General features: G+C 48.0%; 7 protein-coding genes across 7 annotated transcripts; 4 read left to right on the top strand and 3 right to left on the bottom strand.

The window, feature by feature from the left end:
- The first annotated feature begins 280 nt into the window (after positions 1 to 280).
- Positions 281 to 5042, top strand: F5147DRAFT_664406 (ARM repeat-containing protein). Its single transcript, XM_041435001.1, has 19 exons — positions 281 to 432; positions 492 to 700; positions 754 to 1014; positions 1064 to 1348; positions 1411 to 1538; positions 1594 to 1983; positions 2041 to 2242; positions 2292 to 2402; positions 2454 to 2525; positions 2579 to 2764; positions 2816 to 2896; positions 2947 to 3388; positions 3437 to 3594; positions 3649 to 3714; positions 3764 to 3857; positions 3913 to 4013; positions 4076 to 4378; positions 4436 to 4577; positions 4628 to 5042. The coding sequence occupies exons 1-19, from the start codon at positions 339 to 341 to the stop codon at positions 4678 to 4680; spliced, it is 3378 nt and encodes a 1125-aa protein (XP_041299340.1). The 5' UTR covers positions 281 to 338; the 3' UTR covers positions 4681 to 5042.
- F5147DRAFT_664404 (uncharacterized protein) lies at positions 5043 to 7089 on the bottom strand. Its single transcript, XM_041435000.1, has 3 exons — positions 6929 to 7089; positions 5268 to 6873; positions 5043 to 5210 (listed from the first exon to the last, which is right to left on the bottom strand). The coding sequence occupies exons 1-2, from the start codon at positions 7010 to 7012 to the stop codon at positions 5296 to 5298; spliced, it is 1662 nt and encodes a 553-aa protein (XP_041299339.1). The 5' UTR covers positions 7013 to 7089; the 3' UTR covers positions 5043 to 5210; positions 5268 to 5295.
- Positions 7090 to 7509: 420 nt separating this feature from the next.
- F5147DRAFT_115386 (uncharacterized protein) lies at positions 7510 to 10484 on the top strand. The gene is made up of 11 exons (XM_041428088.1): positions 7510 to 7607; positions 7666 to 7770; positions 7830 to 7951; positions 8003 to 8599; positions 8651 to 8890; positions 8946 to 9217; positions 9266 to 9375; positions 9428 to 9555; positions 9605 to 9792; positions 9842 to 10056; positions 10107 to 10484. The coding sequence occupies exons 3-11, from the start codon at positions 7895 to 7897 to the stop codon at positions 10247 to 10249; spliced, it is 1950 nt and encodes a 649-aa protein (XP_041299338.1). The 5' UTR covers positions 7510 to 7607; positions 7666 to 7770; positions 7830 to 7894; the 3' UTR covers positions 10250 to 10484.
- A 586-nt stretch (positions 10485 to 11070) lies between these two features.
- Positions 11071 to 11816, bottom strand: F5147DRAFT_564290 (uncharacterized protein; the record flags this gene model as incomplete). The annotated part of the gene is made up of 2 exons (XM_041430716.1): positions 11071 to 11612; positions 11666 to 11816. The coding sequence occupies 2 exons, from the start codon at positions 11814 to 11816 to the stop codon at positions 11071 to 11073; spliced, it is 693 nt and encodes a 230-aa protein (XP_041299337.1).
- A 584-nt stretch (positions 11817 to 12400) lies between these two features.
- Positions 12401 to 16186, bottom strand: F5147DRAFT_664393 (uncharacterized protein). Its single transcript, XM_041434999.1, has 19 exons — positions 16126 to 16186; positions 16065 to 16074; positions 15935 to 16004; positions 15813 to 15873; positions 15479 to 15760; positions 15351 to 15426; positions 15146 to 15300; positions 14954 to 15095; positions 14574 to 14904; positions 14364 to 14528; positions 14202 to 14312; positions 14073 to 14148; positions 13926 to 14020; positions 13825 to 13871; positions 13510 to 13775; positions 13430 to 13456; positions 13222 to 13381; positions 12884 to 13169; positions 12401 to 12828 (listed from the first exon to the last, which is right to left on the bottom strand). Exons 1-19 carry the CDS (start codon positions 16138 to 16140, stop codon positions 12483 to 12485), a joined length of 2721 nt encoding a protein of 906 aa, XP_041299336.1. The 5' UTR covers positions 16141 to 16186; the 3' UTR covers positions 12401 to 12482.
- Positions 16187 to 16882: 696 nt separating this feature from the next.
- On the top strand, positions 16883 to 19638 carry F5147DRAFT_749964 (uncharacterized protein; the record flags this gene model as incomplete). Its single annotated transcript, XM_041440151.1, has 5 exons — positions 16883 to 17470; positions 17516 to 17583; positions 18227 to 18532; positions 18586 to 18920; positions 18974 to 19638. The coding sequence occupies 5 exons, from the start codon at positions 16883 to 16885 to the stop codon at positions 19450 to 19452; spliced, it is 1776 nt and encodes a 591-aa protein (XP_041299335.1). The 3' UTR covers positions 19453 to 19638.
- Positions 19639 to 19732: 94 nt separating this feature from the next.
- Positions 19733 to 22574, top strand: F5147DRAFT_115251 (uncharacterized protein). Its single transcript, XM_041428087.1, has 7 exons — positions 19733 to 20077; positions 20143 to 20170; positions 20266 to 21049; positions 21097 to 21315; positions 21364 to 21500; positions 21558 to 22160; positions 22213 to 22574. The coding sequence occupies exons 1-7, from the start codon at positions 20022 to 20024 to the stop codon at positions 22444 to 22446; spliced, it is 2061 nt and encodes a 686-aa protein (XP_041299334.1). The 5' UTR covers positions 19733 to 20021; the 3' UTR covers positions 22447 to 22574.
- Positions 22575 to 23295: the final 721 nt, after the last annotated feature.

Here is a 23295-nt window from a genome sequence, read left to right as displayed (position 1 = left end):
ATGCGACCTTTACTAGAAGTACCGACGCCGCAGCATGACCTTATTATTAGGCCTCCATATTACAGTTCCTTCGAGGCTACAATAAAAGAAGCTAACCCCTCTATAACGTTCTTTGGGCATTATTACTAGAAGTTATTAGCACATTGGCCGCTGTTGCCTAAGAAGTAATAGGTGAAAGACTCTCCGTGAGGAACCTGCATGTGGCCTACTAGTAAGCACAACCAGCCAATGAGAAAGTACTCAGTCCTCAAAAGGCAATCAGGAGTTCGTTGCTGCTTCCGGAGCTCAGACTTCAGTGCTGTACTCTGTTCGCCCTTACAGCGTATTCTTGGCAAGTAATGGATTCAGCACTCCTTAGAGTCGACGAAGAGAAGGTACGCCACGCTAAGCGTGTAAAGCTTAGGGAGCTGAACGCTGCCATGGACATCCAAGGTGAGTCATGGTGATCGTTCATATCCGGAGGCATCTAATTATGATTTTATGAACAACAGTAGAGTTGTCTAGGCTGGACTCCACCTTGAAGCGCCACACTGGTTTGATCAAGCGCATGCGCCAGTCTCTTGGTGCTGATCATCGTGACCAAATCCTCAAGGACATAGACTCGTTGTCGCTGGAAAAGTACATCGACGAGATAGCTGGGGCCGCACTAGAAGGAATCATGAGATGCAAGACGGAGAAGGATATTTGGAGTGCTGTCGAGGTGAGAAGGAACTTCCATGGGCACCGCATACATTGACCGCTCTACAATTTTAGGTTATTTCAGCTCTCCACAGACGTTTCCCTGCAGCATTTACTCCTTCCTTCATTTCATCATTGTCTACCGCACTTGCTGCCCCTTCTCGTGCAGCCCTCTCTGCGTTACCTCCTGAACAGCGGGAGAAGGAGGATTCTGCCCGAGTTTCTCGACAGCGTCCCCTTCTCCGTGTCTGTTCTGAGCTCGCATTAGTCGGAATTATTACTGATGGACAGAGACGAAGTGGCGGTGAATGGATAATGAAAGTGTTGAGGGAATTGGTAGGTTCTATATGAACTACTGCTTAGGGCATAACTGATGTCTGTCAAGTTGTCTAATGATCCAACCTTGTCATCTCTACCCCTTCTCTCCATATTTCTGAAGTCATACTCAAGACCTTATTTGGGCCTGACACCTCCTCAGAGCAAGCAGATATCCGCTGAAACAGAACCTGGAACCTTGTCTTCAACAACTACGAACGCCACCCAAGGGGAATTTCCGACGCTCTTGCATGAGGACGAGGAACTTGTTGAACAGGAAATTCGTGATCGATTCAAGCGCATGTGCGAAGGTTATTTTGACAGCGTTTCCAAGAAACTCACCATAGAGCACAAGGTATGTTTCTATATAAATATATGCAAGTTTTCTCCAGAAAAAATAATCCTCCATTTTCGCAGCGCCTGCAAGATCAAGATCGTAGGAATCATGAAGCATATATCCGTTCTGGGGAGATCTTTGAGGATAGGCAACAAGCGTATGAGAAGATGACAAAAGGCTACGAGAAACTACTTGCAAGCTGCCAAACGTCGGTTTGGAACTAATCTTCCAGCGGTTACAACAGTTGATGTATCTGTTCTCAGACTCTCGGAACTGCTGTACCTGCCTATGCCGTCATTACCCACCGCGTCCCAGAAGTCGGATTCCATCCAAATTGGAGGAAATGCCGTCTCAGGCGATGAAGAAGATCCTCTCGCGAATTCTGGGGGTAAATGGGAGGATGAGGAAGAGCGTCGCTTCTTTGAGGACATCCAGGACCTAAAGGACTTCGTGCCAAAGTCAGTTTTGGGCATTGAGAGCGACGAGAAAGAAGATCAGGAGATCGCAGAAGAGAGAGAAAAGGTGGAGAAGGAGAAAGCAGATGCTGAAGCAAAGAAACTAGAAGAGGAATTGGAAGGTCTGAAACTGGACGGTGATCGAGTAAATGGAGGAAACGACGGTACCACAGAAATGCCCGAGGAAGAACCCGATGGGTGTGTCTGTCTATCTATTAGTCAATTCAAGATTGCAGGGTCACTTATACTGTTTAGTACAATCACACCGACACCGACGTCCCCGACTAAGGCCTCAAGTCCCCCGTTGTCTCCTCAACTCGCTCCTCAGGGACCATCACAGCTACTTACTGCTTTACTTGCACGCCTCCCCGATGCAACAAATCGTACCATGATTGACCAAGCTGCAATCGATTTCGCGTTTTTGAACTCCAAGGCGGCTAGGAAGAGACTTATAAAGGTCAGCAGTCAGGCCTGTTCCCAGTCCGGATTGACTGATAGTTCCGTAGTTCTTGGGTGCTGTGCCAAAGAATCGAACCGACTTGCTTCCTCATTATGCAAGGTTTGTAGCAACTTTGAACAGATATATGCCGGACATTGGTGCCGAGCTTGTGGCACTGGTGAGCTTTATCTCAGCTCGATAAGGTCCTACGTCACAGCTACTTTTCAAGCTGGATGAAGAATTCCGCTATTTGCAACGAAAGAAAAATGTGGTGAAAGAGTTTGCAGAGGTTCGCTTGAAGGTAAACCAATGATCTGCTCGCACTATTCCCCCTATGCTAATTAAGATGGAAAGAATATCTTATATTTGTCCAGCTTGACGAAGTTTCGTGTTGTGCCTTCTCATCTTGTCCTCCACATGTTCAAAGTATGCTTGGACGATTTTTCTGGAACGAACGTCGAAAACATCTCGATTCTCCTTGAAGGGTGCGGTCGCTTTTTATTGCGCAGTGATGAGACTAGGGAGAGGTTTGGTACTATGGTCAGTTTACAATGCATACATGCTGACAGTCACTAAATGTTCTTGTTGCAGCTTGAGCTCATGAGGCGTAAGCAGAGCATGCAACACTTTGATCAAAGACAAATCCTTCTACTTGAAAACGCATATTATCAGGTCAGTTCGTTGCACTTGGCCGATCAACCTTACTCACACAAATGATGCAGTGTAACCCACCTGAACGAACGCCGAGACAACAGAAGGAGCGCACTCCTTTGGAACTTTTTATCCGCCATCTTATATATGACGTTCTAGCTAAAAAGACCATTGATAAGGTCCTTAAGCTCCTTCGCAAGCTTGATTGGGATGATCCAATTGTTCAACGCGCTCTGCATAAAGTTTTCACCAAACCTTGGAAAATCAAATATAGCAACGTCAATTTGTTGGCCATGCTGACATACGACCTCCAACGTTATCACCCTGCTTTCGCGATATCGGTTGTGGACCAGGTTCTCGAAGACATTCGAAGAGGCTTGGAACAGAACGTCTATAGCACGAACCAACGCCGTGTGGCTGCCATAAAATATCTGGGTGAACTCTATATCTACCGGCTGTTGGGGTCGATCCTAGTGTTTGATACATTGTGGTCGCTGGTCACATTCGGACATCGTCAGTGCATGACACGACTTGCATGCCTCAACTAATTCCTTTTCACAGCTGAAGGACATCCATTGCCCCGTCAGCCTTGCCCACTGGATATGCCTAACGATTTTTTCCGCGTTCGTCTCGTTTGCGTCCTGCTCGACACTGTTGGCATGTGCTTCGACCGAGGGACTCAGAAGCGGAAACTTGATAATTTCCTTGTTTTCTTCCAGGTAAAAGTTGCTAGACATCTCATCTGCGTCGATGCTTACACCATGGCTTTGCAGTACTATGTCTTATGCAAAGAAGATCTGCCCATGGATGTTGACTTTATGCTCTCTGATTCGATCGAGGTGAGCGAGTCTGCTTCGAACAGCACACTTGATCTCAATTCGCTTGCAGGCTATCCGGCCCAAGATGACGATGTATAAGACAATAGAGGAAGCCGCTGTAGCTGTCGATGACATGTTCAATGCCGCTTTGCAGAACGCTGGTTGTACGTTTGTTTATCACTTTTTGTCGTGGGCACTCAACTCACACTTCGAAATAAGTATCAACCGGTGAGGATAGTGGCGAAGACAGCGACGAAGAAGGCGAACGGCCTCAACAACAAGACGAAGACGATGATGATACGACTGGTCAGGAATCTTCGGTAAGCGATAGCTTGGCTGAATCCTATCTGTGCAATAACCAAGATTTGACCGTGCCTCCTAGAACGAAGATCGAACAGCGTCACCTGACCCTGTTATCGTCCTATCCACACAGGAACATCTCGGACCATCTGAGGAAGCTGAAGCCGAATTTGAGAAAGAGCTTGCTAAGATTATTACAGATTCTTCAGCCGAGTCTAGGAAGGTTGACAAGAAGACAGCTTGGTGGGATTCCGCTGTTCTCGCCCCTAATTTGCGCAAGAAAAGGGCTGACGAAGGTGATGTCGATGCTGGCGGCGACAACAAGCCAGACGGTGACGCCGTGATGCAGTTCACTGTCATTACTAAACGTGGCAGTAAGCAGCAGGTGCGTATCTTTGTCTTGAGCTTGACTATTCTGTCCTCACCGACGACGAAATGTTAGGGTCGCCATCTTCTTGTACCAGCTGAATCGGCTCTCGCCGTACACACGCGATCTGCACAACTTCAAGACAAGGTAGAGCAGCAACATCTCAAACGTTTGGTCCTGGACTACGAGCAGAGAGAGGAAGCAGAAGAAATGAAAGGTTCGATCCACAAGATACAGATATTGCACAAACGTTAACGTGTGGTTTAGCTCTCGAAGTGCGCAACAGGGCTGGTGCAATCAAGATCCGCTATGTCGGATAGCACTAACTATATCGTTTGTCGCATCAAGCCTCATCCACAGCCTAGATCGATGCATCGGCGGCGGCGCTCTTATGTAGCGACAGTTCGTGAACGAGTTTCATACCGCCTCAGTGGCATTCGGCCCTGTCATTCTCGCATGCACTGTGAAGCTGACCCGATGGTTCCCTTGGCTGTTCGCTCAGCCCGTGGCTACCATCTGTAAGCCTCATCACATGGGCTGAAACCACATAGTAGCCGCGTTTCTTGCTACATACCTTTTGTTTTTCTGTCTAGTTTCTATAATTTATTATCTGACATTCGTCAGTATCACGGAGTTAGATCTCACGTATGTTTCAATGCAGTCAAGTGTTTGATGTCCAGTCTATTGATCCTTGAAAAGCATTATAAATCTCTAACCCGATCCCCAGTATATACATTCGGAGTACTCCGTGAATACACGATAGACACATTTCATCGCGCCCACTGCGTGCTTCCACCCCAAGAGAATTGCTTGTATCACTTCTCGAGCCTTGAAATGGGTTTCAAGGTAGCTGCAGACCATCATTAGTATCTAAAGTAGTTTCTTGTTGCAAAGTAAATGAAGTCACTTTAAATTTTGGTACCGGTGCAGGCTTATCAACGCCTTTGTTTGCCTTCTTTTTTCGTCATATACACGCAGCTAAACACTTTCACTTTTTCTCTGAACCATGGTAGCATCTCCGCTTCCATAAGAGGGCAATCATCTAATCGCAAGGACTCGATTTCGGCTCTGCACCCAGGCTGACCCCCATCTTCAATAGCGGGCTGATCAGTGCGCAGGCGGGTCTTGACAAGGGAATAAACATTTCTGGTGAGTAGATCACCACTGCTAGAGAGGTCGACATGTCTCAAGAAGGTGCACACGTCTTGATCCTGATCGTTCGGATGTGTACCGCAAATGAAGTTGAGTACTTCATTAACGACCCCCTGTATGCCTGATATTTGGAGGGTTTCCAATAAAGGCGCTCCGGCAATGATGACATTCAGCGATCTGGCAGTAGTAGTGCAGCTTCCAATCCGGAGCTCCCTCAAAGCCCGAAGAGAATCGGCGTGCGCAAATTCTAGCACGTCAGACGAATGGCTAATGCTGAACAAGTGCAGGACTTGCAGATTAGGTGCGACGATGATGCGAGTAATCGTAGAGACTGATGCAATGTTGAAGAGTTTTAAGCATTGGAGGTTGGAAAGTTCCACGCAGTCATCGCCACCTGACTGTATTGAGATTAAGACCAAATCAGAGAGCACAATATTCTCCAGCGACTGATTGGCCGTCAGGGCCGGGAGTATCTCTATCCATCCTGCCTCGACGGTCATGGTTCTGAGCTGACGCACCCGACTCCACAGCCCGCCCATTGAAGGGGTCAATTTGGCAACTTTCAGAGTATTTAGGTGAGAGGCTTCGAAGTCTGGCAAGAATCTCTCAAAACCCGGACACCCTGTGACATCCAGATGTTCGAGACGCGAAATGACTTCTGTCTTGGATAATCGGTGGAGCAGATCGTAGAGTTGGGAGAACAAGCTTCCAGGTGCTGCGAGAGAACGAAGGCCACACCAAGACAATGACGAGAGTTCTGAGAGGATGGATGGCCAATCCATCTCCGATATATTATGGTGAAAAGAGAGATCCGATATGCGTGTCCGAGCTCGTTCCATCCATAATCGTACCTTTCTAGTGGGACGGTTCTTCGAAACCACCAGCGTCTGCCAAAGTGAAGGAGTCTTAATAGCTATGCCGCGCCAATGTTTGCAGACATGCGACAACTTGAGAATATGTGCATGGTCTGTAGCAACCACGAGGCCAAGGATCTCTGCAAAGATTTCCACAGGTAATTTGCCGATGTGATATGCTGTCTTTGCCATGCGCGCTCTCCTTCTTTCGTCAGCGGCCTTCAAGGCATTGGTTGCTTGTGACTTCAGTGCATTGAGTTCCTGATGGCGCTGTGCATCGTCTGATTTGATACGCTCGAGAGCAAGGTCAATCATTTTGATGGCCGCCTCGTCCTTGTTAAGCGCATGAAATAGACGTGCTGAGCGAGCATAGCCTTGCCAACGATCTGGAGCAGTATCCACAACTTTCTTCGCGTCAAGAAGAGCAGCTTTATTGTTCCCGAGCTTTTCATGCACGGCGGCACGAGAATCATAAACAATGAAGGAATCACAGCCGAGTGAAATGGACTTCACTCTGGATTAGTATGGCCAACTGGGCAGAGGATGCGATTGACAGACGTACTTCATCGAAGAGCACAAGGGCTTCAGCATGTTTATTTCTCCTGAAGTTAGAAACACCCTGCTGAAAGCTTGCTTTCCAAGACATGTCTGCCAGTGTATTACGACAGGTGGCCAGTCAAATAAGCCCTGTAACTAGGAGACGATAATCAATGGGGTCTGTGGTGCACCGTGTAGTTATTTGCAGTGAGTCAAGAGCGCGTCGCCAACGCGTCGCGTCTGTTTGGTGATGTGTCACTTGAAATGGCAAGTCTTTCTCACCTTCAACGCGTCCACTCGATGAGGACGAGGACAAGGTCCAGAGTCCTTTATTCATGTTCGACTCTGATGAAGACTTCCCCGATGACTTCGTCTTGGATGATCAAACGCTGGCCATCCTTGACAAGGAGGAGTCCAGGTTTGAGGAGTCCAGACGTGTTGATGATCTCGACGTAGAGGACCTGCCACCCCCAGCGAAGCGACAAAAACTGGACACCGGTCCTCCGCAGGATTTCAGTGCCTTCAGTCGCTCTCCTGATGATACCGAAAATTTACCGGACATCACGGTGTGCGGTGATGACACGTACAAAGCTGAACTGCCGCAACAGTCTATCACGTCGGCCCCTCAAGCTACATCTAATGTGAACCCATCTCTTATAGCATTGGAAAGGCATCTGGCTTGCTTGCGAAAGCAAAAGAACGAGGTTCGATGCCTTGCATTCTAAATGAGTAATGGATGTGGTAACAATAATACATGCCTAGCTTCACAAAGAGAAAGTGAGGCTGCAGGAAGAGTTGCGACACACGCTTTCTGCTAAACTCGCCAAAGAAGGGGAAGTTGTCATACTAAGGAAAAATATCGAGAAGGTAACTTGCCATCAATCAGTCACCTGAGGACAACTGAAAGCCTGATTAGATAGCTCAAGACCATGCAGCGCAAACAGCGAAGCTCAGGGCGGCCAAGGAGGAGTCGGAGGCCAAACAAACACAGATGCAAAAAGAAATGAAAGAGGAGGCAGAACGCCTGAAGACGTTATTTACTTTCAAGGTATGGATGAGTTTTATCTGCTCCCCTACAAGCTAAGGCTGTATTTGATAGCAACATGAAATCGAGACATCTACCCGAAAGTCTCCATGGTCTGCGCGCTCCAAGAAAGCCCCAATAGCACCTCTTGCGACGCCTGTACCTTTGTCTTCGCAGATGCAAAGGTGGGATGAAAGCGGAGCTGTGGCAGGCCCTTCGAGAATCATACAGGAGAGCCCTACTCGACCTCGCTTTGGCGAAATTGTAAATAATGAACGTACGAGGAAACCAGTGGTTGAAACCCGAAATCTACCATCTGGATTCCAACTTTCTACAACCCCTACAAAGTCGCGGGTGACAGATTTCAGCAAAGGCAAAGGCAAGGCAACTGACTCAAACCAAAGGGGTCCGTCGCAAGTGCAATTCGACAGTGGTCCTCCGCCAGCGTCGTTTCATTTTGAAGGCACGCAGACGAATTTGTTTCAGGCGGCTCGGGATGATGGTTCTGGCGCGACGGCGCAAGGGGACGTCTTCATGGTCGACTCTAATGTGGATACAAACTTCTATTCGCAGGATGACGTTGAGATGACCGACGGAGCTCAGGAGCAACAGATGCATGTCACTGTGGATGAGGAATCCGAAGAGGTGGATCCTCACAGGTGGATTTTGGATGTAAGTGTATACCACCCATTGTGCCCCGGCTTTCTGTAACAACCGGAATAGTTGCATCGGCTTGTCCTAATGCACATGGAACCGACTTGCAGGATGACTACATTTCATGCCTTGTTGGGAGTTTCACTGCCAATCGGACCCAAATCGGATGCATATACTTCCGCATGTTCTCGTATACTGGACGTTCTCGCCAATGTACCCACTCAGGAGCATCAAGCTTGGGAACTCGCAGCCCAAGCGATTTGTGGCGCTCTAATAGAAATGGCAGATATACTGGCCGTCTCTAATCATGTATGTATTTCATATGTATTGAGATCTATTCATGAATCATGGATGTCTCCTGCAGATAACGTCTTTAGCTGCCCTTTTTAGCCAGCTGACTCAAATAACGTACACTCTTCCAGCACCTCATCCATATCTCTTGGTGTATAATGCCACCGACCCTGCAGAGGACAGAGTTCCTCGTATTCTCGCCGTGATATGTTCTGTTATTCAGGACCACATCAGTAAACTAGTAATTCACGATACCGAGAAATCGGAACTAGGTCTACTTGCCAAGGAGTCACTCGCACTACTGGAAGCCTTGTGTTGGAATACTCCGAGTGACTTGGAAAATATGTGAAGATGTCGCATTCCATAGTCAATCATGGCTGACGAACGCTATAGGCTAGCCTTCGTACCTCGTTGCCCTTGTGTACTATCGATACTCTTGGATTCCTCTCGCCCGATGTGGTTTCTTTTTCAAAGTACACGCATGCTTTCTCAGCTCTCAACTCGTGAGCATGACCTTCCTACCATAATCCCCCGTCTTTTTCAAATCACGCTTAGGACCCGTCCTTTTCCAACCTCTTTTATCATTTCCTGACACCGAGGGGCAATCACAAGACTATACTCGGCTCCCTCATGTCGAGCGAATGTGCTCTCTCTTGATCGATTCTAGTAGAACGAGCAACGAGGTACATGCGGTAGTATAATCCTCATCTGACCCTACTTACACTATGACAGGCCGATGGGATCAAGCGACACATACTGACATTTTTTGCTATGCTCTCCGAGGCTCATCCAACTGCTCACACGATCATCATCGAGTCGCAATCCGTGATACCGTCGATCATTGTTTATTTATACGGGCTGTCAGCACCTGTGTGGCAAGGCGATGAGGCAATGGAGTCTGACCCACAGGCTGCCTCAAGGTAACGAATTTTCTGCCTTAAACTGGCCACATTTATATTGTTTATTCAGAGTGATTCGACGGATGAACCAAACGACCTTTCTCTTGCACCATTTGATGTTTAAAGCCGAAACTCCCCTTAGATTGCAAGAGCGTCTAGAGCGCGCACCACGGCACTACAACGGTCTTGTACATCTTTTTGTTGTTACCATGGGACGTCTCAGTTTTGCTGATGTGCCCGAGTGGGTGCAAGAGGAGGACAAACAGGACCTGGAAAGAGTTGCCGGTATGCTGCTAATTACATATTGTTCATGTTTCTGGCTAATGGTGACACAGGGCTTGCAAAGGATCTTTTGGAGTTGTTGATGGACGCGCCACAGATGGATGCTATATGGGCCACGTACCAAGAGGGGCCAGATGATGAAATGGAAGATGATGAAGAGGTGGAGGCTCGACGGCTTGCTGCCAACATGATCTAGTGTATCAGTGTGAGAGGCTGCGTCATCTTCCTGCAATATATGTCTACATGCATATCCATCGATTTGTTGGCAGTGTTTGGTCATGCCTTTAGCTTTGTGTTGTGTCGAATGATGCAAGGTTCATCTCAACTGAGGTGTCCTGGCCACCTTGGTTCTGCTCGAACACGAGTTACACGTTTAGTTACACTGTTTGTCTACATTAACCACAGCTTTTAATTGACGCATGGGACAGTGGGTGTGCATTAATGTTACTTCGAATAGACCATTGGCACACGAGTGTAGAAATGAATTTTGGTAATACTTTGATCAACTTTGAATAAGAGTTCAACGAGGTAGATCGGACACCGAGACTGAGGATCGCTTCCGGACGAATATGCACCGCTCGGTTTGCAGCTCACCCCGAATGACTCCTGCACGGGTATCTTTTTGCGTGTTACAGTGATTGGATGACATAAATTTTGATGTCTGTCTAACATCCCCAAGTATCATACACTAATGCATCTTCAATTTAAAACATAAAGCTGAAATAGCCTTCAAGTCCGTTGATTAGGCAGCCGCGTTTGCCGGGGAAGTACCCAGAGACTTGAACTTTTCAGCAACCGATTCCAGACCACGGTTCGAGGAAATCAAGACCTCACCTCGTGACAAAATTTCTTGCGCCATTGGAACGCCTTCTTGTCTGCATAACTGGTTACTTCTAATATCTGCGCTCGTTTCATAGCAAGAGCACAGGCTTCTGCGCGATATTTGACAGTCCAACGTCGTCTTAACTTTGCCTGAAGTAATCGTAATTCGTAAGACACAAGCGAGGGAGCCGGTGTCTAAGTCGTGCAACGTACGGATAAGGCGGAGTTGTTGGATTTGCCGGTTTCCACCACTGGCCAGCTATCCACCGCCGTAGACTTGACCTCACCAGCACTTTCAAGCCACAGTTGCCAGAGACAGTCTTCCCAGTCGAGTGATCGAGATTGGAAAAGAGAGAAACGCTCGGTACACCATGTAGGGTAGTCCTTAGGAAGAACAACAGGGGACATTGGGGCGAATGGATATGTCCTACGGCTATTGTTGCCTAGTACAAGAGGCTGCGGAGACGTCGACCGAATGATGGAGCTATACAAATTACTCGAGAGGTGCAAAGGCAAACCATCCGGGAACAGGACAACTCGATCAGTAGGCGCCAAGAGACGAGCAACGTTTAAATAGGCATTGGCAGATCCTCCAAAAGAAGATGTAACTTGGAGTACGTGCAACGACAGACCGAATGAGGCGTGCGTATCAGAGAGGCTCATAAGCTCTGGAAACCTTTTCAGCATGGTTAGATGGTCCGTTGGAGCCGACGTCACGACGACCAGAGACATAGGACCTGTAAAACCGTAAACGATGGCGCTCCATAACAAAAGACTGAGTCCAAATCACCCGACCAGGCCGTGAGTTGGCTAATGGTGTCGTGCAGCCTGTCCTCTTCAGTCCACAGGCAAGCGGTAAGGTCACTGTCCACTGACGAACGAGTAGCCAGGATGAAGGTCTCCAGATGACCAGGGGACGCATTGGGAAACGCAATGGACATTCGCTGCTGAACCGATACATTCGAGAGAGGGGAAACACGGTACAATGTGTCCAAGTCTAGCACGTCTGCATCTTAGAAAACGAGTATTCCAATATCCTTAGCAACGTACTTGGGCTATGACCTATGTGTGGGCGGCCAGCTGCAACAGCACCTCGCAAGGCGCTATGCATTTTGAAAGAGAGGAAGATAACGCTCACGCAGCAGTACAGAGACAACAAAATCCGCAGCCTTCCTAGGTGTCCATAGCGGAAGCGGTGTAGGTCCTCAAGCAGGAATCCAGGGAAGTTGGTTATGAATCGCACAACACCAGACAACGGTCCTGGATGGGAAGAAGCTTCTACTACGCTTTGAAGGTAGGGTGATTGGCTCTTGTCGGTATGAACTGACGATTGGTTCTCAAGATGGACACTCGCCCCCCTAGCGTGACGGTGATATGAACCAGCAGAAGATAAGTAGCTCTGGAAACTGCCCGAGCCTGAGAGAAGTTGCGGGCCTTTGTTTAGTTGAGGAAGTGAAGTACTGGCACCGAGCTGGCTCATAGGTTCCATCCTTGCAGTCGCGTCGTCTTGCAAGCGTGAACATGATGAAAGTGAGATGATATGCGTGCATTATTACTAGCTGACTAAGTCTTCCCCGAAATTACATAAATCGTGGTCACCACAGTGATTACTCGTCCTCCTCAACATCACCGAACTCAAACATCCCAGCACGATCGCGCTTCGCTTCAGCAACTGCAGTTTGCAGTTTACTCATGATGTGTGGGTATGCGCCAATATATTTGCATCCCTTGCGGTCAATTGATGCCAGACCCTCACGGAGTAGGTCAGCGTTAATGCAAGCTAAAGGATCTTGCGTAGCGACGGGGTCATTGGGATCAATGAGACGCAGATGAAGCGTAGCGCCTTCCTTGTAGTCAATGTTAGCGACAAGTTTGCGACCCTCGCACAATTGACGGAAGCGCTGAACAGCATCTGCGTGATACTCGCTTTCGGACGCCACGAGCCTGACAAAGCTATGCACAACACCATAAGTGTTATAAGCAACGACAATGCAAACTGTACCATTACCTTAGGCGAGCATCTTGCGCTTGGCCGGGTAGGGAGCGGAATTTGGGATCGAGAGGACGGATATTTGAAAACGAGACAGTGTCTTGGTTTCCATAATCGATGAATGTTACTTCAGCCTCCTTCTTGACTGAGGATGTACGGCGAATCCTGGCACGGTACCATGACCCGTCCGAAAACTTAGCAGATACTAAATCTCCTGCCTTCGGCGTAAAATTTGATGGTGCTGGATGTGCGACACGATGATGTAGAGAAAAATCGCGCATCAGCTTTTCTAAGGTCGCGATCCCTGACGTACACCGTGAGAAATAGCCATTCGGGCAATTCTGTGGAAAGCTTACCCTCAGTGTTTAATATTTGTACTGAGAAACTGAAGCCATTTTCTGCCCGGACATCACTGATAATAACATCCAGATATTCCGACTTTAAACGTCCAGGATCGTCTTCGGCAGGGGGAGCCTGAGCAGCCTTCTCTGCCTCCTCATCATAGTTCTCCCACAACTTTGAAAATGATCAAACATCGAAAGGAAGTGCATCAATGCGGCTTACGTTTTTTTGTGCTTGCTTGGCTTCTGCCTAAAATGATGACATCAAAAAGTTTAATACTCAAGGATCCAATCAGCGCTCACTTCGGCTGCGTACAACTGTGTGGACCAGGACAAGCCCTCGGCAGAGAAGGAGTGTACGGACGCAAGGCCCTCCTTAACTAGAGAAATTGCGACGTTTTCACTCTTCAGCCACAACGTTCCGATGAAACCGCCAGATTTGTCGACGGTGTCCACTTCAAATTCCACATCGCGTTGCATGTACCGGCGAGTTGCGAAGTCTGCAGCCTCCTGACCAAATGGTTCACTCCTCTCGGAAGGATTACGTGCTGTTCGGGGTGCTCGAATGCCTGAGAAATAATGAGGCATAGTCTGGAAACCGGTTTTTGTCGGTCTTACCATTCAGGACCAAGGTGAGCGACTGGTTATCTTTTGGGAGAAAGAGCCTTGGGAAAAAAACATTTCAGAACTATTCGTCACAACGTAGTGCTAAACCATACTTAAACCGAGACCCAGAGGCAACATATTCGACGACAGCGGATATCTTCCCTTGCCTCTTGAAGCCATTAACGAAAGTGGTGGCTCGTGCGCCAGACTAGAAAACAAGTCTGGACCTCCAAGGAGCGGATACTAAAAGATATACATACCTCTGAAATGTTAACGGGGGGCTTTACAGCTGGCTGTTCTTTACCAGAGTGGATACCACGGGTCTCAGCAACAGCGCTGAATTCAAGAGTTAGTAATATCTAACACAAGTGGGAATGACATTGTCTTACACTTGCTCTGCAGCCATCAATTTGTCATAGTCAGAGGAACGGTCCTCATCATCACGTCGATGGCGGACAACGGAGGCAAGGCCTTTTTCTACCAACTGCTCTGCCACGTTGCTTAATTGGAAATGTGGGTGAATACAAAACGCTAATATGTATCTTGCTTACGAGATTTGGTTTCCGTAACGGACTGTTGCGCATTCGCGCTCCTCATATTCGCCGTCACGAGGACGAATGAAGTCAACCGTAACTTTGACGTGCTTGCCAATAAGTTTCTTCCGAAGGAATTCACGAGCTTCCTGAGCATAGTAAGCCTGCTTAGGGTCGGAGAGTCTGACAACTATCAGAAGACGTCGACTATTAAGACATACTGCTTACTTGGGTCCTTTTGTTGAGCTGAGCTGCAACCGACGCTCCTTCCCGCTCTCCTTATCAATGACAGATATTTGGTCGCCACTCCATACTCGAGTGACAGTTCCGTCAAAGATGCGAGCATTTCCATTAGTAGTACCATTTGACTGGGTAATCGATGCAGACGCGGTTGGCACATTGGCATACAGACATGCTCGCTTTTCTTTTGCAACTTTCTCACCCGCACGTAGGCGCTCCATACCTCCTCCTGCGGCCAGCATGCCGGCGTGCCAATCGACAACACGAGCGAGCCCAGCAGCAACAAGGTGTTCAGCCACATTGCCAGCGGGATGGAGGACTGCAGCAGATATTGCCAAATATACTCTCAGACACAGAAAACGACGTACCAGTACCAATAAATATCGATGCCGGCGGAGGTGGTGCACTATTAGCTCCGGCTTGGAATGGTGTTGCTGTTGAAGTTGGCAATGACAATATAATTACCCGTACAGATCGCTGGAGCAGCCTGGACTCCGTGAAGAATTTCGCCTACAGACCATAATCCAAACAAAGTTATTTTGACATGTGAATTGACTTACTTCTTCTGCCCAAGGCTCTGAAGGTTCTCCTTGCCTTGGGGATGTCCTGGCACAACGAACACCAGCGAGCGCAATGTTAACTATTTGATGCTCGCCATCCGGCATGAAAAGTCGGACCCGGAGAGTAGAGCCGTCCCGCACTTGTTCCACGAGTGCTAAAAATATGAATTAAACCAAGTAATACAGTCGTGAGAAGACGTCATACCGTCAATGGCCTTCCCCTTCCACTCCGAAACAAACGCTTGCGAATCAGTTGGCATTGTTTGGTGTACGACGCGGGCCTGCGAAAATGACAGAAGCGAGGGCAATTGTAAGGCAACCAAGAATACGCACCTGGGGACCATGAGAATTCCATAGACCTTTTCCAGCCGCCTTCGCTTCAGCTTCGATGTCACGTTTTTGTATATCGTCCTCTGTGGGGTCCCGTTTCGATTCCTTGACTTTGGCCCAGCCGTTCTTCAACATCTCAGATGCAACATCCACACCCCCGATCTCAGCAGTGCCAAGGTCACGCGTGACATCGTCATTGGAAGGAAAACTATGTGTGGAAGTAAATGAAATCTCTTTGCCTACCGCCAATGCACGAAGAAAATCACGAGACTCAAATGCCCATGGCTGGAAATAACTTCTATCAGTGCTAACGATAAACGCAGCAACTGTATCTCACCTCGTCCTCTCGAGTCAGGTTTCCCATTCTTGGAGCCACGACATCAGCAAGATGTAGGATTCTGCGGAGTGTAGCGGGTCAGACCGTGTCGCTTTCCCATTGGACTTCTCTGATTTGCATACCTCTCCTTAGGACTCTGCCCTTGTGGTCCTGTACGTCCACGCAAAACGAGGGTGTCGCCGGAGATGACGGCTAGGTTTCATGCCCTAGGATTAACAGAATGCGCAGAACGAAACATGTCTGTGCACACACATTTTACAATCTACACGCAGAAAGTCAAGGACAGAAAAATGAATAAAAGACTCGAACTTACAGCTTTGAGAGACATTCTGCGAGTTTATCCAAGAAATACTTGAGCAAGAGGTAGATGCAAACGAATTACTGTAAGTTATTACAAATTTAAAGTGCTTCGGAGTTCACAAGGAGATCGATGTCAGATCTATGGGAACTTATTTCCTTTTTCTGAATTGACGTAAACACCACGATGCTGTATCATAATGGCCTCGAGGAGGTATGCAGTCAAAAAGCCGTACACTTACGCGCGCGCAGTTAATCGCCTACATCATGGACTTTGCCCGCATATACGAAGGAAGTAATACAGCGCTTAGAACGCTAGATTGTGTTGCTATGCACAATCACCAAACTAGCATGTCAATCAACACGTGCACACCACGGGTGGTGTCGTATTCCACCCTGGGCACAGCAACTGCGCACAGATGAACGCAGTGTCACTACAGATTCCATATTCCTTATAAGCTGTACCAATTTCTTATTGCGCCAACAAACCGATGTCCCCGTCTCGCTTTCACGAGCATCTCACCTCTGGCCTTGACAGCGATGTCAACTTGCCCACCTCTCCCCAACTACTCAGCAAAGGAAAAATACCAGACTATAACAGAATTGACGTCATGGCACAGATACGTGCAGCAACAATGACCTCTACACCCCTCAAAGAATTATTAAAAGACCCTGCTGTTATCAACACGCTCCACAACGCCGACGGGAAGAAGAGTCATAGACAGTCATCTAGCTCACAATATCATGAACCCTTCTACTCTACGTCTACATTGATGAACCTGGTGGTGGCAGAAGAAGAAAAGCAAGCACAGCACCTTAGATCGACCCTTCGGTCGACGGGGGACAGGCTCGATCAGGAAATGCGCAGGGCAAAGCAGGCTGAATCTCAAGCAGAATTCGCAGAACTCCGAGCGCGGGAGCTAGCTGTGCGCGTCAGTGCCGCTGAAACGGGCAGGCGTTATGCAGAACTCGAGGCTGAGCGGGCCAACGAAGAGATGCGGCGACATCAAATGCGCATCGAAAGCCTCGAAAAACAGGTCACAAAACTTCAGGCTGACATCCGCGTCTTAGAGAGGCAAAGAAATGAAGCCGATGAAAGCGCATCACGAGCGCGGGATACTGCAAGAAAGTTTCAAACTGAACTTAGCAGGCAGCAAGCAAAGGAGAAAGTAATAGAAGAAAGTCCGATATATGGTCGGAAGAAGTGGTTCGTAACCGGGCATAACGAGGGTTGGGATGCTGGGTATGCGGAGGGCTATGACGACGGCAGGGAGGATGGGTTCGAAGAAGGTAGACAATATGGCATCCGCGAAGGCCGAGAGTCGGGATTCAAGCAGGGTCGCATAATGGGTCGGAAAGAGGTATTCGAAAATGGCCTAGAATAAGGTCTGCACGAAGAACGTCAGCTTGCGCTTTTTGACAATTTTTTTACTGCAGAAGTCGATGAAAATGGTTATACAGTGAGTTCTGACCCGTCACATCAATACTTGGCCATTAAGCCAAGTATTTCTGTAAGGCACAAAAAAGGCGCAAAAATGAAACGAATGTATGCAGCCGCAGTCCTCCGAACATCACCAGCCTCACTCGGTCAAGTATGGCTGAAATGCCCACTGCACCACGACACTGGATATGACCCGATGAAGATCTAACAAAATATACCCGTTGCGTATCATATCTTACACTGGACTTTTTTATGACAAAGATAACGCACCTTCAGTTATCGTTTGCTTAATACGCCATGACTGCCAGTGATGGTCATATTTTGTCCAGACACGAGCGCTGAGCAGGAAATCTTGGCTATTAAAATACTTTGAATCCGCTCAAGGGTTACTGTCCATCCGGTAGATTCTAAGCGTTTTGATGAATTTAATGACAATAGTGTATCACATAGCTGAAACATATCTTACTTGTAGTTTGTTTGCGGGGACTTGCCGGTGGTCTGGAACAAGCATTCGTGCGTGGGAATAGACTACGATCAGTGATTATACTCGTTATTATGCAAATATTATCAATCAACGGTTCAGATCAATCATGCTTTGATCGTTGCAATCAGATACATCAACTTGAACTCTTACAGACACTGGACTAGACAGTGCCCCCTGCACCTACATATACAGGACCTGTTTCATTCAATTTTTCTTCCTCATCATGAGCTTCGCGCAACCCCTTCCATCGCCTGGTCTGGCAAGTGGCCGTCGCAGGCCGAAGAACCTCCCGAGTTTACCTCTGTCTGCGTTCAGCCCACCGAGCACAGGGACTTCTGACATGTTCCCTTTGCCTCCAACTCCAAGTGCGCTCTTTCCAGGCGAAGTCATTGACGCTCATCTGCGGTCTGATGCACTCGAAAGGGCTGGTCTTGATCTGGCTGGCACTGAGGTCGCGGGTGCGGTTTTATTGTTAAACGACCCTTCGATGCCAGAAGGGTAAGCTTTTGACTTTGACAAAATTATGCATTTCCTTATCTTGGTTACGAAAGACTGTTGCAATCTTCTCTCACGCAAAATGTTCGCATACTTTCCGTGGCAACTCCCTTCGAGCTTAGCGCCATCCCATCGGATTATCCAGATCACTCAGAGTCATCTGGAATTCCCCAGTCTTTCTACACCTCCTACTCAGCTTCGCATGAGGCACCAGAAGCTAGATCTCAGGCTATCAAGACTTTGAGATGGGCATTCTCAAACAGCCGTCTCGTTGATATTGACGTTCAAAGTGACATAATGTCGAATGTCGCAAAGTATGAAGTGTTCGAGGACATTCTCATGAAAGCCACGGCCGAACTTCCCGGAGACAGGAAGGTCTCCATAGTTCTTTGTGAGCATTATTTTTACCCTTAAGGTGAGTGTTTGGAACTGACCCAATTCCAGCCAATATATTACCGCCACCCCATGACCTGAGCCTGCCGATCGTCAAGCTCCTTGCTGATCCAAGTTATCGCAATTACCAGGCACACACTGCATCCTTGTCATTGTTTCCGAATCTCTATGTAAAGTTTACGCCTCCCATGTGGAATCAAACCATACCAGGTCCCGCAGATCCGACTTCAGAAATAGATCAACATCGTGAATGGAAACGAAAAATCAAGATGTTCAGTAAGTTTTTGCGCATATATTCTCATATATTGGTACAGTGTGACGAACATCCGGCAGTTGGTCCGGTGCTGGAAGCGTATGGCTACGAACGTATTATTTTTGGAACCTCGCCTTCCTTTGCTGCACCCTCGCTCCTGAACCCTGCGGACTGGTATGCGCTTGTACGCGAGTCATTTGCAGAGCTTGCGGTGGACCAGGACGCAATCGACGCAATATTTAGTTTAAATGCAAAGAGGATCTACGCAAGTCCATAATTCCCTTGAAGCTTGCCAGCTCTGTACAAAAATTCCCCATTTTCTTGACCAGTTTTCGTAATCAAACGATATCGATATCGTGTATGCTTTGGTGCACTGGAATTTATGATATGAATCATGTAAAGTACATACATTGACCAACAAACAACGTGTCTACCTCGGACATTGACAGAGCTAATAACACGGGGATAAGCAGTCTTCACGTAAGTTGGTGCATGAGGGTGACTACTAAGTATCATATCTAAGTAATGAATCAGGGGTGATTCCATGTTTGGGACAAGTGACTGGTACCGAGTTTCCTTTCTTGTTGCTTCAACCTGTCCTGCGATTTCGTTTTGTAGGTCCATTCTAGTTGGCGTGATCCATAGTTTCGCTCACTTCCTGCTAAGAAGGGTATACACTAGATCACACTTGTATGAACCCTTTCACAACTAAATTTGCTTATCTTCATTTGGGACCCACAGTAACCCACAGCAGCTAAACGGCGAGGTGGTTGCCTCGTCTCACCAGTTGGCAGTCTCTCTACCTGGAACCATTTCCTTTCACCAGTAAAAGTACTCATACAGCGAATGGGCAGCGACAACGATGCACAAATAGGATACGGTAGACGCGATGCGTCATCATCGTGAGTGCTCAAGTCTCTCCTGGTCAATATCAATTGTACACTTACCAATCACATGAGGCTATTAGGAGCAGCAGAGAGTCTTCCCCCGCTGCTGTAAGTAAATAATTCTCTTCCTTACACGTGTTTTTTCTTTTCTTCCACTCGTCATGGCCATGCAGTCGTCTCACATATCCTATACAACCTTACAGAAACGACAGAAACGGTCTTTCACACCAAATTCTGACGATGGGACCCTCGCAGTCCCTGCACAAGTCGAAAGTAATGCGGATACATCTTCCAGAGATGGTACCCCAGCGCCATTGATTCGCCAGGCAGTTGGATTCTCATGGCAGCCGTCTGTGCTCCCCATTGCAACTGTCAACACCTACCAAGCTGTCCTCCCCTCAAATCCAAATGCAATACAATTTCTCCCAGGACAGGCGCTACCTAAGAAAAAGAAAAGGAGAGCAAAACCGGAGTACTCCGCTCAGACGAGCCGGTTTAGACTCTCTCAGGTACCCGAGCCCACACCAGCACACACACCAGAACCCTTAACACAGCCCACACTATATACTGGTGGAGGTCCGTATTCCTCGATGTATCGTATCAGCAATGCTGCATCGCCTGCGGAAGCTCATTCCTCGGCCGCGTCTTCCACAATAGCGTCCGGTCCACGTAGTCCGTATCATGTAGTACCGGGGGCATACGATAACATAGGTTCAAGTCGTAATCGCGCCCCGGGCCAAATTGGCGGGCCTGTCACTCCTGCCAAGAATAAACAGAATAAGAAATCAACTGGGCAACGCACTGCTCAGGGCCCTGGTTCTTTAGCTCAGTCCTCAGCCTCTAGCCGCCAACTTCAACCGCCTCCTTCCAATATGCATTACCCACGTCCAGGAGCACATTATCGTCGCGATTATGAAGCGAACCTAGATTCACGCTCACGCTCCACAAGTGCAGTATCTCCTCAAGAAACTGCGCGACCAACTTTTTGTAAGCTGGTAGCCTTCGCCTTGCCCCCCGATCTAACGTTTCCGCAGCTACACAAGAACGATCTGTACCTCCACCCTCTGGAGGACCAGTGCGACCTCTTCGGATGTTGACGCTCCTCATCGAGGATGTCAGAAGTGGAGTCCCAGATCACCAGCTTGCAGAGATCAAAGTGGTTCTTCGGCCAGGGGAAGACCCAGACAGTGGTTTCTGGGCAAATGCAAAAGAAGTCTGTGAAACTTTGCAAGCTGGACCGTCACGGATAGATGGTATGTGACCCTTGACTAGTAATTCGTAGTTGTAATTTTGTTTCTCAGGTCCTGCGAGGGTGTACACCCTTCGTGGAAAATATCGCCAGTTCTTCATGCGTGTGGATGCTGATAACGTCCTCGAAGCAGAATCGTGTAATCTTGGTGTGAGCAAAGAGCGCACACTTGAAGTCGTCGTCGAAGCTGTACGTACAGTTTGACGCACTGATCTGCCAAATAGATGCGCTGATTTCATTTCCTAGCCTGTCCCAAAAGGTCGATTACCTCCACCTCCCCGGCTTCCTCTTGAACTGCCACAGATGTCTAGCTCTGACTCCGATAATGCCGTGTCACCCCCTCGACAGCAAATGTCGAGACAGGCAATGTATTCAGGCGTCACACGTGATACGCGCATCGATTTGTTGTCACAAAGTGATTACTGCCCCAAAAAGAGAAAACGACCCTCCCAAAGCCATTCATTACCTCAAAATAAAGCACCGCGAAGTTCAGTCCAGAAGACTCCTTCTCCTAGTTGCACGCCACATCGAGCGAGACAGTCGAGGCATGGAGACCAAGAAAGCTCCTCATCTAATGGAGACGGTGTACGAGAAATATCGCCCCCAATTCCTGGGCGCCATGCTGAGACAGCGGATGAGAGGGACGATGCGATTGCCAATTTCATTCGATCGGACATAGAGGGCGACAAGGAATGGCCTCGATGCATGTCGATCATCTCTCATGGAGGCCCAAAGCGCGTTTCTGACGTCCTGTGGTCCTTCAATTACGTCGAAAACAGAGTTAAGGAACACGAAGATAGGAAAACACCATCACACTGGGATGGCGCACCAAACTCCAGGGTTGAGAGAGTGAGTCTCCAGTCCGTGATCTAGTGCGGTCTTAATTCATTCTGTTACGTAGCGACATGTTTGGCGTGTCCTGAACCTCACTTCCGAATGGGGAGAGGAGTGTCGGACTGTTCTCACTCTTGTCGGCCATTACGGCAAGTATGGGCGCAGGTATCAGGATCCGCGTGTCATGAATGAGATTGACAGTACGGCCGCCCCTACAGAGAAGACTTGGAAACGGTTTTTTAAACTACTGCACTCGGTTGATGCGCAGTATTTGTCCAGTCGATTAATGGAAAATATGTGAACTTAATTAAGCTGTTCACCTCTTATATTTGCACTACGTCATCACTTCATGATAATTTCCCGCTCGTACTCTCAATGCGCGCCCGTACAAATACATTAAAATAATAATACATATATGTTTTCTTGCTATGGCAGAACAGTATTGACACCACGACGAAAGTTCAAATGGTAGGTAGATCAACGAGTTAAAATTTCTGTAGCTATAGATATGCTGTCCTTCCCGACTCAGCGAGGCTGAGCGAGCATCAAGGATGTTCTCGTGTACTACCTCCTGAATATGGACTCTGGATTATCACAACTTTCAATCCAAGGATGTGCGAGCAAGCAAAAAACTCGTCATCGAAACGGATCATTAAATACAAAAATGCGCAAGTCAGGGAAACAAGTAATATATATATAAAACAAGCTTAGTGAACTGTCTATCCGACGAGGTCATTCGGTTCTCCGAAGCGAGTCAAGATACGTCTCGCTGGGGAAAACGGTGTTTCCTGACGATGACGGGGAGCGTTTTTGATGACATCAGTGGTGAGTGTCGTGAAGACTGAAGTGGTCTTTCCTGATAGCATCGCGGACCGCGGTGGCGTGAATGTCATAATGTGTCTCGATGGTATCGTAGCGTCATAGGTATTGTCTCAAGTGTTTTGAAAATCGTGGGCTATGGCGAACGTCGTTCGTGTGCTGTCTTGAGTGTTCTTGCTTGATGGTTAGTATCGTGATACGTGCCATGAGATGGTCGTGATAGCGTCGTAATATTCTCGTCGGGTCATCTTGGGAGGGACGGATTACTATGGATGGAGTTGGCCAAGTTCGTCTGAAGCGAGGCGTTCGTGATTCGAAGGCCGGCGGAGCC

The sequence above is a fragment of the Suillus discolor genome, assembly GCF_016758755.1.
Source record: "Suillus discolor strain FC423 chromosome Unknown F5147scaffold_2, whole genome shotgun sequence".
In the NCBI taxonomy this organism is placed as follows: domain Eukaryota; kingdom Fungi; phylum Basidiomycota; class Agaricomycetes; order Boletales; family Suillaceae; genus Suillus; species Suillus discolor.
Note: the sequence above shows the minus strand (reverse complement) of the source record. Positions and strands in the feature narration are given on the sequence as shown.

What these genes read in the sequence shown, in the direction of transcription:
- F5147DRAFT_664406 (XM_041435001.1), top strand. Translation starts at nt 339, where the DNA reads ATGGATTCAGCACTCCTTAGAGTCGACGAAGAGAAGGTACGCCACGCT. An exon ending in ATATTTGGAGTGCTGTCGAG is followed by an intron (nt 701 to 753) that starts GTGAGAAGGAAC and finishes CTACAATTTTAG; the next exon opens with GTTATTTCAGCTCTCCACAG. An exon ending in TTGCAGAGGTTCGCTTGAAG is followed by an intron (nt 2,526 to 2,578) that starts GTAAACCAATGA and finishes TAAGATGGAAAG; the next exon opens with AATATCTTATATTTGTCCAG.
- F5147DRAFT_664404 (XM_041435000.1), bottom strand. Translation starts at nt 7,012, where the DNA reads ATGTCTTGGAAAGCAAGCTTTCAGCAGGGTGTTTCTAACTTCAGGAGA. An exon ending in CCCTTGTGCTCTTCGATGAA is followed by an intron (nt 6,874 to 6,928) that starts GTACGTCTGTCA and finishes TCCAGAGTGAAG; the next exon opens with TCCATTTCACTCGGCTGTGA.
- F5147DRAFT_115386 (XM_041428088.1), top strand. Translation starts at nt 7,895, where the DNA reads ATGCAAAAAGAAATGAAAGAGGAGGCAGAACGCCTGAAGACGTTATTT. An exon ending in CCGAGTGACTTGGAAAATAT is followed by an intron (nt 9,218 to 9,265) that starts GTGAAGATGTCG and finishes CGAACGCTATAG; the next exon opens with GCTAGCCTTCGTACCTCGTT. An exon ending in GACCCACAGGCTGCCTCAAG is followed by an intron (nt 9,793 to 9,841) that starts GTAACGAATTTT and finishes TTGTTTATTCAG; the next exon opens with AGTGATTCGACGGATGAACC.
- F5147DRAFT_664393 (XM_041434999.1), bottom strand. An exon ending in GGAATTCTCATGGTCCCCAG is followed by an intron (nt 15,427 to 15,478) that starts GTGCGTATTCTT and finishes TCATTTTCGCAG; the next exon opens with GCCCGCGTCGTACACCAAAC. An exon ending in AGCTCAACAAAAGGACCCAA is followed by an intron (nt 14,529 to 14,573) that starts GTAAGCAGTATG and finishes GATAGTTGTCAG; the next exon opens with ACTCTCCGACCCTAAGCAGG.
- F5147DRAFT_115251 (XM_041428087.1), top strand. Translation starts at nt 20,022, where the DNA reads ATGGGCAGCGACAACGATGCACAAATAGGATACGGTAGACGCGATGCG. An exon ending in AGACGCGATGCGTCATCATC is followed by an intron (nt 20,078 to 20,142) that starts GTGAGTGCTCAA and finishes TGAGGCTATTAG; the next exon opens with GAGCAGCAGAGAGTCTTCCC. An exon ending in GAGAGTCTTCCCCCGCTGCT is followed by an intron (nt 20,171 to 20,265) that starts GTAAGTAAATAA and finishes ACAACCTTACAG; the next exon opens with AAACGACAGAAACGGTCTTT.